The 15,116-nt window shown below is 42.5% G+C and overlaps 1 protein-coding gene across 2 annotated transcripts in view; it reads right to left on the reverse strand.

Moving 5' to 3' along the window:
- OXSR1 (oxidative stress responsive kinase 1) overlaps positions 1–15,116 on the reverse strand; it is an 87,905-nt gene that overhangs the window by 20,747 nt on the left and 52,042 nt on the right. For both annotated transcript variants that reach the window (XM_066201399.1, XM_066201391.1), the window contains 3 exons: positions 13,308–13,363; positions 4,081–4,190; positions 570–671 (listed from right to left, as the gene is read on the reverse strand). In XM_066201399.1, the coding sequence (XP_066057496.1) occupies positions 570–671; positions 4,081–4,190; positions 13,308–13,363 (268 nt within the window). The remainder of the gene's footprint in view (positions 1–569; positions 672–4,080; positions 4,191–13,307; positions 13,364–15,116) is intronic.

Consider the following 15,116-nt stretch of genomic DNA (forward strand, 5'->3'; position numbering starts at 1 on the left):
TCTTTCATTTCAACCTTAATAAAGTACTACTGTTGCCAATACCAGTTTCATACTGATGTGGCACTTTGAACTGGATCAGTGATTGACAGGATTGTCAGTGTTAAACAAAATTAAACATTCTTTCGGATAACTGGTAACACCAGAGGTATCAAGAGAATGTCTGAGAGGCATTAAGAAGGATTATCAGTGCAAGAGAAAGAATGGCTAGCCAAGTGTCACTGGGTGCCCATAAGGCATTCTGGATCATTATTTATAACCCTAAAAACATCTGCTGACTTCAGAGGTTTAAAACATGCAGCACTTTCCTTAAGAATGGTGAGACTCAGGATCTAAATAAAAACTGCAGTTTCAGATAATGCTGATGAAGTGGCGTATTTTTAAAAGGTGACTCAAGATACATCCAAGAACATCATGATCCACAAGTGCAGGTTCAAAGGGCAAACTCTTCTATGCAACATGCTAAGTTGAGAGGACAAACTCTTCTGTGCAACATGCTAGCCAAATTCTTGGAAACATCCACAGAACACACTGATCCCTTATCTTCCACAAGTATCTGGAGATTTGCTCACCTTCATCGGTGGGTATTTATGGTAAGGAGCTGCTCCCGTGGCCAGTTCAATAGCAGTGATCCCAAAGCTCCAGATGTCTGCCTTGAAATCATATCCTCTGACCTGAAAAATATTAGATGTTATCATGTGCCTCTTGCTGTCCTGCACTACCACCCCTTTCACACACCCTTTCCCCACAAACTTGGAAAGACCAGCACTAGAGATGGAAACAACACTTTCTCCCTTCTCTCCCCATAGCTCCTCATACCTTCAAGGAGGTGTTTTAGAAGTCACAGTCTGGTGAAAATCATGGCTGTGCACTGTACAACCAGGACTGCTCTGCCATAAACTCCACTGCAGAACATAAAGGGGCACTGGGCTAACCCAGGCTCTGACTTTTGCACACAGACACAGAGAGTCATTACACTGTGTAATAAAACTCTCGTAGTTAATAGATGGACTGCAACCCCTTGGGACACCCGCCTCACTACACTTTTAGTCAAGCACTTAATCAAGCTGACTGCAAATATGCTCCATCCTGGAACTTCACAACACACCAGCCCAGTGAAAGCCCCTCATTCCTGCCTGCAGACTAATGTTTCCCTCCATTAATTAACAGTAGCTTCTGCACTTGACATTAAACACAGGCTTGTTCAGGAAAATTTATAGCATTTACTTCCCCTCCTGCACAGGAAAAAATATTTCATATGCCAAAGCGGTTACTTCCTCATTATCATTAGGTAATATTTTGGCACTTGCTTTCTCCGCTGCAGGGGAGAGACATTATGTACTAACTTCAAGAGCAGCTTCAAAAATCAAAGCATTTTGGTTGCTTGGGATGGTTTGTGTTTCTTCTCGCTACACTACGAAAAATGAAAACCGAATCAGAGCAGAGCTAACAGGGGTACTGTGCTCAGCTAACCTAACCAGCTTCAGAAAGACACTCCTTGTGATGCTGCCAAAAAGCATTCCCCAGGCTACCTTGAAGATGATCTTGAATCTTGGCAAACTAACAAAAACCCCTCCTGCACTATTTGTAATGTAATACTAGAGTTGGACTGAAACTTGTTGTAGAGACAGCAATTTTTATCTTGCACTGATTTCTTCCACCCTGTAAGCACAAATTTCACGAGCCCTAAAAGTCTGAAATGTTTCTTGAAGTGCCTCAGTTAATGGATGCCATGACTATGAACAGATTTCAAGTCAGTTAAATAAACAAGCACAGATATCTAGTAACATTTTAAAGAGCACAGGACAAGAAGAAATACACCGAAAAGGTGTTTTTTTGTCTTACACTATTTCTAGGTTTTGAGAATAACTTTTGGGCATTTCTTAGCTCCGTCTTTCAGTTACTCTTGCAGCACACCAATACACTGTACAACTCTCCATTTCCTGGCAAGATTTTAACTGTTTAGTGGGAGGCTTTTTTCATTATTTCACATAATCCTGCTTGCAAGTGAAAGCTGTAAAGCTCAAAACTGTCTGCAGCAGTTCATCTTGACATCTGTCCAACACATTAGTCACCACCCTGCAGTTAGTTTATAACAACAACATTCATTTTTCTCATCAACTTCTTTTTTTTTTTGCCATAAATCTGTCAAGTGACCATACATTAAAGGCCAATTTTGAGCAATCAAATATTAACATTCTGAAGGAATTTAATGGTGCTGAAGCGAACCAGATGGAATTGGGCCGATAATATCTACGCGTGAAAGGCCAACCTAGTGCAAGCCCTCTGTCCCTCTTCCCGGCTGGATCCAGTGGCTCAGAGTGACACCTGCTGGAAGGCAGCGAGATCATCTAATGGACACTGAAGGATTTCACATCAGCATCACCAGCACCCCAAATACTGCTTTAACATGATATTTGCAACTGGCTAGATGTGCACAGCCCTGGTGGAGGTACTGTACTCTGTAAATAACTTACCTCCTTTGGAAACACATTTATGGGGAACCACCCCTCACTCTGCCACTGAAACATTTATTTCCCATTTTTAGCTCCCTCCTTAAGGTATTTTTTCCTTTTTGTCCTGAGAACTGCAGCTGCAAAGAGCATGGAACAGTACCATTAGGTCCTGGCCAGGCTGCTGAGCCCTGGGCACGACACACAGGACAGAAAAGCAAGGGACAGCTCTGATTTAGCTTCAGAAACACCAAACACTCTATTTTCATTTATTTTAACTCAGCATTAAATAATAAAAATCCAGAAGAATATGACAGTGAAGCAGCTCAGAATCAAGTTGGCAAAGACAACGCTGACTTGGGAAGTGTGGATTTATTTTGCCGGGTTAGAGCTGCACTCTGAGGAGGCTGCAGCGGTGCTGGAATGCAACGGCCCCTCGGTGCCACCATGGGGAGCCACTGAAAAGGCCAAACACTGATCAAGCCTTTCATCAATAATGTATTTAGGACTCCAAAATTATCTCCATTCCCCAGGGAGTTTTAGATATTGGAAAAAAATGCACTTTATTGCATTTGTGTTTAGTTGCATTTGATTTTAGATACAGATATACATGGGGGTCTTATTCAAGATCCTCCCAAGCTTCAAAATATTTTACTGGGAACAATAGCAAAGAGAAATGTATCAAGATGGATTTACTTTAATAAAACAAATCCTGAAATATTTTTGTTTAAAGAAATTTGGAAAGAAAAATGGAAACCCATTGATGGCCAGTTATATTTCTGTTCAGCACACCTGTCAGAAACCCAGGCTTCTGTCAAATTGATTTTAAGGGGATGAGGGATAATTTTCAGAATGTTCATGGCAGTGAACATCAATGCCATTGACAGCTGTTGCAAATGCCTTGGTTAGACTGTGGTGTAATTTTCTCTGTGAATCTTGCTAAGAAATGGGCAGCAATTTTAATTAAACAAAGTTCCAAGATGTCCCTCATCAGAAGTCACATAGACAAAGCTTCTGTAGTTTAGTCTAGAAGCAGTGGAGGACAAAAAGTGACATTTTTCCATGCAAAGGGGAAGAGGTATGACATCTTTTAGTGAGCCAAAAGAGCAGAGGAAGAAGGGGGAGATGCAAGCATTCCTCAGCATTTAGATACTCACAAGCCAATAAAAGCTAAAAACCTGAATGAAGTCAAATGGCATGTTATTATACTGAATTAACTCCCCACTCTGACATGTCACAACTAACTATCCCAAATTCTTATGTTTGCAGATGCAGAAGAGCACATTACTGAGCTATGTATGTGCATATTTACCACGTGTGAAGCTATTTATATTCTACCTCACATTCATGCAAAAGGGAGGGGCAGGTTAATCTTCTTTATGCAACAACTGAGCTGTCTCATCCTCACCTTAGAGGTGCCCAAAGAGAAGCAACGGGACAAAAATCTACTGAACACTTAACATTCCCTAGTACAAGTCTGGCTGCAATATGCAAGTCAAAGAAAATCCTGTGGTTTTAGGAAAACCCTTCAGGATGTCTAATAATCATCTTAGTCAGAAAGAAATATAGTCATTGCTGATAACAGGGAATTCCAGGTGCAGATCAGAGGACACTGGGAAAAACAATTCACCTGTTCCATAACTTCTGGTGCCATCCAGCAAGGTGTGCCCACAAAGGTTTTCCTGACTTTATTCCTGGTAATGTCACCACCAGTGGCCAGGAACGCGCTAACACCAAAGTCTGAAAAGAAAACAAAAGCAGATTCTTTATTAAGAACACATCCTGAGCAAACCGAAGGGCTGTCCCTCCTTTCCCCTCATATTCCCAGCCACCTATTAAGTACCAGACCATGCAGTCATGCATGAGGGGTTTCCTAATAAAGGAGGAATGATCAACAGTTAGCTAAGAGTGCTGGTACATGAACTGCCATTCAGCAGTTCGCCATTCAGTTCCTGGGGACAGCAGAGCTTTCAGCCCGGGCCGGCAGAGAGGAAAATTCCACTTTCCATTACAGCCCACTGGTCACATTAGAGCCTGCTCACAGTCCCCCAGCAGCCCTGCTGCTGTACAAACCTGCCCTGCCAGCCAGAGCTGTATTTACATTTGCACACACACATAACTGTACTGACTCTCAAGCAGCACCCTGTGACATCCACAGCAATCAAGCTGGGTGCAAAAAAAGTGCCTTGAAAACATTTAACTGTCCTAACTGAGGTATCAGCCCCTTAGTCTGATTTTTTTATCACCAGAATATGCTTTATTTGATAATCCTCCATAGCTGAAATGCTCAGGGCTTTAACGGGACCTCAGACTGGTTCCTGATGATACTGAACATGCCACAAAGCAGCCCAAGCATCCCAGAGGAGCCTCACAGACATTGATTCACACCCTGCACAGCATCACCTCACCTGAAACACCGTTCACAAACCAGGATGCTCATGGATGCCCTTAGCACTCACTGGCAATTGCATTTCTTGGAACAAATCACACTTTTATGTGACAACTATGCTGTAACCTCATGTTTTATGCAATAAAGAATGGCATAGAAAACAGAATCTTTAACCAGCAGAAGCATGCAGGGATAGCAATGGGAAAAAGTATGTTTGTTCAGAGAAGAGCATTACAATGGATGTGGCAACCAAGTCACTCAAGAGTGGACGGCACTTTGTTTGGAGGGAAAAAAAAAATAAATCAAGTGACAGGGAAACTGTTAACAAAGAACTGTAAGTAATTCTTCCCAATTTCTGCTCCAAACTACACTATTTATGTATTGCTGAATTACAGGCCTGCAATGAGCCTATAACTCAGCATATAACTCAATTCCCCATAACTTTATCCACACTCTCACTGTTTTTTAAAAAACACAGTACAAGCAATCTCAAATGCCTCAAAATCTCAAATTTTTTGAGATTGATGACAGACTTGGAGGGCAAATCTCTGAAATTTCAGGGCTGTTTAACATAAAACCAGAACTTTATTGACCGCAACTGGTTTGAAAATCCTTGAAACTGTTGACAATGCAAATTGTAAAAGCCTTTGCCTCTGTGGCCAGAGGAGCCAGAGTTACTCTGTGGCTTAAGGATGTTAAATTGAAGAATTAATTGCAACATAAGGTCCCTTCTTACAATTTGTAAGTTATGGTACCCATAAAGACTGTCCCAAGTTCCCTCTGCATCACACCAGCAGGGCAATGAGTCACTTCTCATTAGAATTTCAGTGTTTGAGAAACACCTCTGAAGTTATCACTCAGAAGATGCAAAAGCTTCCAGCTCACTTCAGTTAGAGACTTCCAGGACAGGAACTTAACGCTCACTGAAATACTAGACATGGGTAACTGCAAGGTGACATTACAGAAAGTTGCATAGAAATCACAGGGCTAAAACCAGCACTAACAAAAGCCTATCATTAGGATTCAGCTCTTCCAGATGTGCTGCCCTGTTCTTTTCCTTTTCCCAACGGCATCTTGGCTTCCTGCAACACTTGAAGTTTTAACACACCTAGATGGATCACTGTCTCCACCAGTACTGCAATCTGAACCTTCTGGAAACCCACTTTTTGCAAGAGTGATTTTTGCTCTGAGATCTTTTATGTGAGTATCCATCATCTTTCCTTTTCTCAGAAATTGCAGGAGCTCCCTAAAAGATTGAGAGTAAAGTTGCCTTTCACTGCTCATTACAGGAAGTCTCCCAAGATCTATTGTTCTGAACACAGGAGCAATTAGAAGTTCTTTTAAATAAGATAATACTAACAGAAACTTGTCCAAGTGCCATCAGCATTTTATTGTGATGTGCTGTATTTGAACTTGCACATATTATCTTACCTCAAGTTTCCATGCAGTCATTTTGAGGGGAAAGGAAATGCCATTCAAAGCAAAAGCATTCCAGCAGTAAAAATGCAAGTCCTTCACACAGTATTCACCACATCTCACATCAAACATGGGTTTATAAATTCCAGATGGAAATCAGGCCCCTACATCTGCCATCTGAAGAAAGCTTAAATGGAATTAAAGTTTATTTCATTACATGGTTGATTTATTTAATGTTTTCCCAATTAATTTCCCTCATTTCCAGTGGGCTAAAACAGGCTCAAACAGCCTGTGCTACTCCCCTGTAAGGAATGACTTTGGGACCATCTTCTCAAATGTCATCTTACTAACTTTATCCAAGCCCCAGCTATTCAGATAAGAATGTGCCTGCTCTCAGGAAATATCTGCAAAGCAATAAAACACAACCCTAACCACAAGTTTGGGTTCAATTCCTACTTCTGAGCAGTTGGGACCATCTGCACCTCAGTTTCTCTGCCCCCAAAAAGGTTAAAACAGAACTTGGTTATTGCAAATGAATTTAACTCTAGAAAATGTGAAAATCCATGAAATTCAGGATAGCTCCGAAGTGTTTACACATTTGTACTCTTCCTTGGCAGCTCGTAGTTTACATTGGCTCACTACGGTGATAACTGGAAAGGACTGAATCACCAGAGACAGGGAGGAATTGGAAACGGTTGGAGCCGGCTTGCAGTACCAGTAACCACCACTGCTGGGGATCCACCGACTCTCAGACATCCTAAAGGAGCCCAAAACCTGCAGACTTCCAGCAATCTGATAGCAAATAACAGTCTCCAGGGCGTCTAGATGGAAGTGGTGAGATTTTTTAATTTACTTTTTTTTTTTCATTTTTCTAAAGCAATGTAGAAAAGATTCATCTGTTGGAGCTGTTTCAGTTATTTAAACCAAAGATTGTCAAAAAAACACCCCAAAACATAAAGATATATATCTCCAGACTCCCATATCACAGCAAAACCAATCCAGGATGGGCATGTCAATTCTCCTGATGCAGGCTCTGCACAAAGTATAGCCAATTTTGTCTCTTCCAGCAGAAACACGTGTTGCAAACCACACACCCAATAGGACACTCTACAGTGGCACTGAAGTTGCAGAGTGGTGTTGGAAATAGCACACCATGAGGCAACAATTCTTGGTACTAAGGTATCCAAATTGTCAAACGTAAAAACTACTCTGGCCACTCAGGAAATGTAGAAGCTCAAAAGGAAGACCCAACACAAACAACTCAGCAACACAAGGATGCTGTGGCAGGACCACATCACAACAGGTACCACTGCAGGTGTGTCTCTCAGCCTACCATATTCTAGATTGTTTTATCCAATTCTAAAAGTTAGCTGTTAAAAATCAGCTCTCACTGGCCCTCTCATATTGCAACGTTACCTCAATCCTAAAAAGCCCAAGTACCTGCTACTGCATGTAGCTACTACAAGGCACACAGAAGGAAAGAAAGGACAAATGTGCACTAAGAGCCAGGACCAAAACCTGCTGATATCAGAAGGGTTCCTACAGAACTTGGTGTGCTTGAATCAGACCCTAAAGCAGTCTTCTACTTCAACAGGGGCAGAAAAACAGAGTAATTCAATCTTGACCTGAAAATCACTTCAGATAGTCTTTTAAAAAAAAGGGTTTCAGAAGACGGCACTAGGTGCTTTTTTTCACTGGTCACCTTCCTTCTTGTTCAGTTGTTCACCATCAGAAAATATCTGCAGTTGTACTTAGTGCTTTCCTGCAAACCTTAAAGCTTTTAGAGCACTGAAGATGAATGAACCTGGCAGCAAGAAGAGGAAGGCGGTGATAAATAGCAGTTCTGTGCTGAAAACGCAGCAGGTGGTAGGACACCAGATAAAAAGATTAGTGGAGAACAAAAATCAAAGGCTTCTTTCCTTTTAAAGTCTAGATGGATGCACCGTGGTATTGGATCTGTAAATACACACTTTTGCTTCTACTTCGCAAAATAACTTCAGGATGCCAAAGCCCAGGCTGGGTGACACCACCCACTGCCCCCAGAGACGTTCACAAGTGGTTTCAACAATCAAATGGTGCAACAGCTCCTCAGGAAACAGATAGTGCAAGTGACACAAAGAAAAAGTTATTTCACAACTCGCTGCTGCAGGAGAGGCCCTAAAAGTCTCCACCAACCATAAAGAAAAACAGTTTTGGCCTTTTTTTTTGAAAGGGAGAAGAGGCTCCAAGGTGTTCATAATACAACACAGCCTCCTCGAGTGAGCCCTGCAATTGACACTCCCCTACCAAGTAAGATTCGTGCCTTGCCCCTTGTTCAGGCAATTTAATCTCCCAAAGTTAGAGTTTCCTAAGGGAAAGTGGGGAATGACACTGCCTGCATCATAGCTCGATGTTTATGTAGAGCGCTATTTTAGTGCAATGAATTAAGAGCAGTCAGGAACACAGCGAACCAGTGACAAGCTGGCATGGATTTGTGGAAAGTTACACAAATTCAGTTACACAAGTTTTGCCTGGCCTTAACTATCCCCGTTTTATAAATAGATAAAGAGAGAGGGGGTTAGGCAAATTGCCCAGGATCAATTAGCAAGTCCTGAACGACTTAGTGAAATCTCGATCTACTTCAACCGCTTGGCAACACGGCCTGCCCAGGCCAGGGCTGACACCGCGGGCACCGCTCGGGAGGACGCGTTGAGAATTCTCTGGTTTTAAATCCTGAAGAGTGTTATTATATCCACAACCAAAAAACCAGACATGAAGGGATGTGCGCCTCTCAGCCTTCAGCAGACACTTGTATCATCACATTCAATCTCAGAGGGGTGGGTGACAGCCTCATTTAATATCCCAGTGGATAAATGAGGGGGAAGAAAAAGATGTAGTCTGCATTCAGGCTCAGTAGCATGCTCCGTGGCTGGAGAGTGGCTCACACTGAGCAAGGCTCATGCACCCTGGGAGAGTTTCTCCTCAACCTCTCCCATCCCTTCCCAGTCTATCAAGATGTTCATTTCACTTCACAGTAATTTATAGGTCCTACATAATTAAATAAACTGACAAATGCAAAGCCTTGCTTAGCCATCTCCTGGTTTATGCATCAATACTGATGCCGATGCAGTTTTATGTTGACAGAGTGTTTTTATCTGTGCACTTTTAGACTCCAGGGAGCTGATAAATGCCAGGGCAAAGAGGTTTTATGCTCTGATTAAAAGAAATGAAGTAATTGCCATGGAGAGACTGGAACACAAAAGAACGTGGCTATCTCCATTTACATTGCAACCACTGTCAGCACAGCCCAGAACAATGGTATCTGGGAAAGAGCCCTGCTCTCTCCAGAGGACAGATTAATCCAAACTTCAAACTGAGAAAGCGACGCTCTGAATTGTAACAGGCTCCGAAAACTTGCTGCCAAGCCACAAGCCCAAGCCAGTTGGGGGAAAAAAAGAAAAATGTTAAGATAGAAGCAAACTGCCTCACTTTGGGTCTCACTGGTCAGCTGGATCTGTTAAAGAAAATTCTCTCCTTGGTTCAGTGGATGCACTTTTTGAAAGCCAAAGGAGCGACACAGTTAAAAATAGAGTCATGAGTAAAAATAAGACTTGGGGAGGAGTTCCAAGCTGGGAATTTGTGCAAGACATTAGAAGAATTTTTAGAATTCCCACTTCGAGCAGATGCCCCCGAGCTCACAGATCTTTCCATCTCTTTACCTGCAGCCACCTCAACTCACAGTGCTCCCACAGTAGCTTTCCCCATGTGCACAAGCAGCAATTCAGGGTTACAAAGAGAACCTGAGAAATGTCTGACACACCTTCATCGAGTTGCTTTTAGTGTGCAGCCATAGCAGAATTGCACAGCCCAAAATTCACAGAAGAGGCTTTAATTTTCACTGGTTAGAACTGTGTACTACTGCAGCAAAATTACTGCCATGAATTCCATACAGTGACAGTTTCAAGCAATTAAATTCACTGACACGTTGTGGAGGTACAGTCCTGCAGTGAGGTTTCCACCACTCAAATCTCAAATGCACTTTTGCTTCCCCCCCCCCCCCCCCCCCCCCGCCTCAAAGGATTTCCATATTGAGATGTACATTCCTCATTTACATTTGAGAATTACATTTCATCTGGGCTAAGGAACAGGAATTGTGTCAAGCAGTAGGAAATGCACAGGAACACAAGGTCAAAAAGCCAAAGATTGAATAAGACCTTCTTAACTACTGTTCACAGGCAGTTTGGATAGAGGAGTGGCAGAAAGGAAGGCGTCATTATAAAAGAATGGAAGTCTTTCTTCCCTGCTACATGATTTAAATTTTTCATGTATACCAAACCAGCTCCTTGCAGGGAGGTGCCCCATTCACTCCAACCCTCAGGCTACATTCCACAGCTGATCAATCTTTTGTTTTTTATCTCGTGGTGTAACTTTCCAGCGAAACTTAAGAGTCGTTTGTTTCATGGGAACGAAGTGATGTGATCCAGCTCATAATTGAAGCACTCAACAATCAACAGAATTATTCATAATATGCATTAATATTATTGTCAAAGGCAAGTGCTTTGATCTCACTGAAACAAATCTCGTTTTATTTGGATTGGTTTGCTTCCAGCATTTTTTCCTCCTCAAAAAATTCCCCAGAAATTCTGCTACTTCATCCTGGGTCAGGAGGCAAGGAAGCTTAAGTGTCAGAAATTCCCACAGAAACAAAAATCTCATGTTATGACCAGGTCAGGCTCTTCTCTATTATTCATTCATTTATTTTCATTTCTTTCAAGTCATCAGCTGCCTCCACAAAAACTAAAGTGCTTCCTGCCACTGCAGTGAACCCTCTGACCTTGGTTTAGTGGCCCTGCTGTGGCTGATGAAAGGTGGCAGGGTTGGTCCTTCTGCATGTTCAAAGCAAGAATTTGTAAAGAGGGAACTTTGCACATCTCGCAGTGCTGCTGTCGCAGGATATGCAGAGGGATGAATTTCATCATTTCAGTGTTGCACATATAAACCACTAGTAGTTTAGTCTAGGGAACATGTAAAATCACAGACAAAATAAGTCCTCTGAAATGCAGAGAACTAAGACCAGTCAACCTTAAATCTACTTATCAACTAAAAATTGCTCAGCAGAAAAAATACACGAACAGGTACCTATTGCCAGTGAGCCTTAATACAAAAAAGCCAAGCCCTGACAGCCTTGGGGGGAGAAACTCAAGCAGCCCTCTCTAGGCTGGCTGAAACACTCAGTTACAGCTTTTTGCAGCCTCTCCCAAAAGAGCATCAAAAGCTCCATGCAATTACAAATCCAATGTGTTATGTCTTGGCCCCACTATGGAAAAAAATGTAGGATCTCACTGTATAAAGTTTGCTCCTTTGAGCATTTCAGAAGCTACTCCCAATCTTCTATCAGTTGCCACATAACTGAATTATTTACACCTCATTAGAAATATAACAGCAGGCATTAAGGGCACCAGGAGACTTAAAAAAGAAAACAGATACTTCACGTTTTAAACAGAAATAAGTGCCATGTCCTGTAAAAGGGCTTATTGTCCTCTGCAGAGAGGAGAGCTACCTATAAAAAACTACATGGCAACACGTTCTATTTCCTGGTGGAAAATCTACACCTTTCATTCCAAGATGCAAAGCCAGGCATAAATACTCCAAAGGAATAAACAATGCTACAGGCACTTCTCTCTCACACAACAGTCACTGCCTCATCCCTGAACTCCCAGCACACTGCCCTGACCCACTGCCGTGACTCTACCAGCAGGACAGGGCACTAAAGAAGAGACTTTGTCACACACAGATATGGCCTTTACCAATTAAATATGGGATTGAAAATGTTACACGTGTCCAGGGATGTTTGCCAAGCTGGCAGGACAGGACACGAGCTTTGCTCCCCAGCTAGAGGTGGCACTAGGACTGGAAAGGTCCTAGTACAAGATCCACAGCAAGAACACGGTTCTGAGGGAAAGGAGAATTGGAGAAAAATTGTACTCAGCACGCTGGGAAGAGAAGGAAAATCAAATATCACAGGTTCTAAATGTACTCTCCAAAAATCTTGGCTTACTTAATCGTCTGCAATAATAATCATCATCATCAAAAACACAGAATAGTTTGGGTTGGAAGGGACCTTTAATGGTCACCTTGTCCAACACCCTGGCACAGGCAGGGACACCTTCAACCAGAACAGGTTGCTCAGAGCCCCATTCTACCTTGAATGTTTTCAGGGATGAGGCATAATTCTTGATTTCTGAAAGAAGAGTGAAGTCTGTAGGAACATGTAGGAAATAAAATATCAGAAGAGGATCAGGGGGCAGAACACTCCACAACACACCCTTTTCCCCATGGTCTATCCCCACCCAGGACTGTTCCCAGCACAGCTCTGTTGTTGCAGCTCGTGTCAGCAGTGACTGCAGCAGGCATCTCCAGGCACATCTGTATTAGCTGAAGCAACTGTCTTAACAGTTTTTCTTTGCATGACTGCCTCCAAGACTTCCAGCTCACCCCAGTTTGGGCTGGGCCAGGACAGGCACTTAAACACCCTCTCTGCCATCCAGCTCAACTGGAGCGGAGCGGGGAGCATCCACAGGAGCAGTTTGACCAGCTGATGTTTCCTTAAATGACTTTTACCATCAGATATGGCCATTTCCTTCTGATGGATCTGTCCACCCTTCACCGGAGACCTGTGGAAAACCATCTCACACGTCAGTGATAAATCAGTGAGGTCTGTGCACTCCACTTCCAAGCCCATAAACTTGCTGATGTAAAAATCTGACTAGCTCATGCCAAGAACTTTATCTGATCTATTGATTCTGAGGACTTCACAATCAAATGATTTATATCTGCTGCTTGTCATTATTCCAAGTAAGAGTATTTTAAGATAACAAGACGTAATAAACTCTGGGTTGGCTTTTTGTTTTGGTTTGTGGTTTGTTGATTGTTGGGGGGATTTTTGTTTGTTTTATGAACTGTGGGGCTTTTTGAAGGTAACATTTTTATGCAGGTTTCTCCTTGATCATTAAACTGTTTCTTTGGATATGCAGTTATGCCTAAAGTTTATTCAAAGCTCCCAGAAAAGTTACCTGCAATTTGCACTGAGCCATCTTCTCCAAGAAGAATATTTCCTGCTTTCACATCCCTGCAGAAAGATAAAGCAACAATAAGTGGAAGTCATTAAATCTTTACTTCAACCAACAAAAATACACTAAAAGGTTATTATTTCTTATACTTTGTTTCTTATATTAGTATTTCTTGTCTCAAATCATGCAGAAATAGGGACTTAATTGTAACTTCAGTAGACAGGTACTAAGTGGTATTTATATGATTTATATTTTAGGTACTACACACGGAGAAGAAAACTTAAAACTCTGCAGAAGGTTAAAATGCAAGGAAAGTGGTTTGTCCCAGGTTCTTAGAATGAGCTGAAAAGGTGAAAAGTGAACCTAGCACTGGTCAGATACTCATGTACCCCTCTAGGAGAGAGACTTCAAGAGTCAATGGGTTGATCTGCTTCTCCCGCAGCCCCACATCTCACTGCTCTCCAGCCCGGGAGAAGTTCCTGGGCTTCCTCAGGAAATCAGTTTAGCCCCGTACACTGGTGAAAATCCAGAGAGAAGAAAAATGTTGTTTGCTCCTGGCTTAATGAGCCTGGTCAGTGAAAAAAAGTCTCCCTGTTATCTTTTTTTTTTTTTTTTTTAATATAATAAACAAACAGACAAGAACATCCAGCATGTGCTATGAATGTTTTGTACTATCCTCTTTCTAGCCAAAAGCTCTGGTTTTCAGGTTAACAGCAACACTTCTCCATTCTTGAGGGGAACACTACTTTCCCTGCAAACACTTTGAAGTTTTCCAGTTTATTTTTACAGGCTGCTCCACATGCCAAGCCAAGAGAAGCACTTCATAGTCGACAGCCCTGTTCATCAGCACAGGCTGCTAAACTTGCACTGCCCAGGAACCCACATGGAACAGGAGCAAAAAGATAAAAACAAACCTAAAACAAGCAGATTTTTCCTCCACTGCCTTTGGCAAATATTCCAAATCCTTTCACATACAGAAAGAAGTCCAAAACTATTTTTTCCTCTCCTCCCTAGTGCATCATGAGAACAGAACTGGTGTGATGGCCTGGCCAAAGAGCCCCAGTCAGGCCCTGGAAATCTCCTCCTTCCTGGCTTTACTATTCTGAAGAGGAGGCTGGGCCACAGCCAGTTCCAGGCCAGGATAATTTTAAACACATCCTCTCCAGCACTAGCATTTGTCAGACTCTTCCCAATACCCAGTCTAGGACAGTGGCATGGCAAGCCTTTTCCCCAGCACACAGCAGAACAAAAACTGACCATAAGACAGTCCCACTAAAGATGAACAGCAAACTGCAGCTGGCAGCACCTTTAGCCTTCAAACTGGTATTTCAAGTCATGCCAAATGTACACCTCTTGCTTGCAGTGGCCATCCTGGAGCTTAACCCCAGTGTGAGAGGAAGTACAGGAAGAATTCTAATTTGCTTTAATAATGACCGTGTGTCACATAACTTCATACAGATCTGATAGCCTCAAGAAGCTGACCTTCCCTTCCAGAAGCATAATTTTTGTTTTCTTCCTGCAATCAGCAGCTGGTAGCCATTGCAGACAACACAGCATCAGTGGATGCTCTTAAATACATGAAGGACTTGAAGGGATTTAATGCAAAATTAAGCAGGTGGCTACACCACCACCCTTAGCATCCAGTGGTCAAATCCAACATAATTGGTGCTGTTGAGCTAATTGCCTTGAGAGACACAAGTCTGACTGAGCCCAGCACTCCCATAAACTGCTCATGGTCCATAACAAGGAGGAATGGAAAAGCTCCCTGCCAGTATGTAGGCAGAAGATGCCTTTGGGATCCAGCCCCAGAAG

This window comes from Chamaea fasciata, unplaced genomic scaffold (genome assembly GCF_029207755.1).
Source record: "Chamaea fasciata isolate MVZ Bird 193981 ecotype frontalis unplaced genomic scaffold, bChaFas1.0.hap1 SCAF_1, whole genome shotgun sequence".
Lineage (NCBI taxonomy): Eukaryota > Metazoa > Chordata > Aves > Passeriformes > Sylviidae > Chamaea > Chamaea fasciata.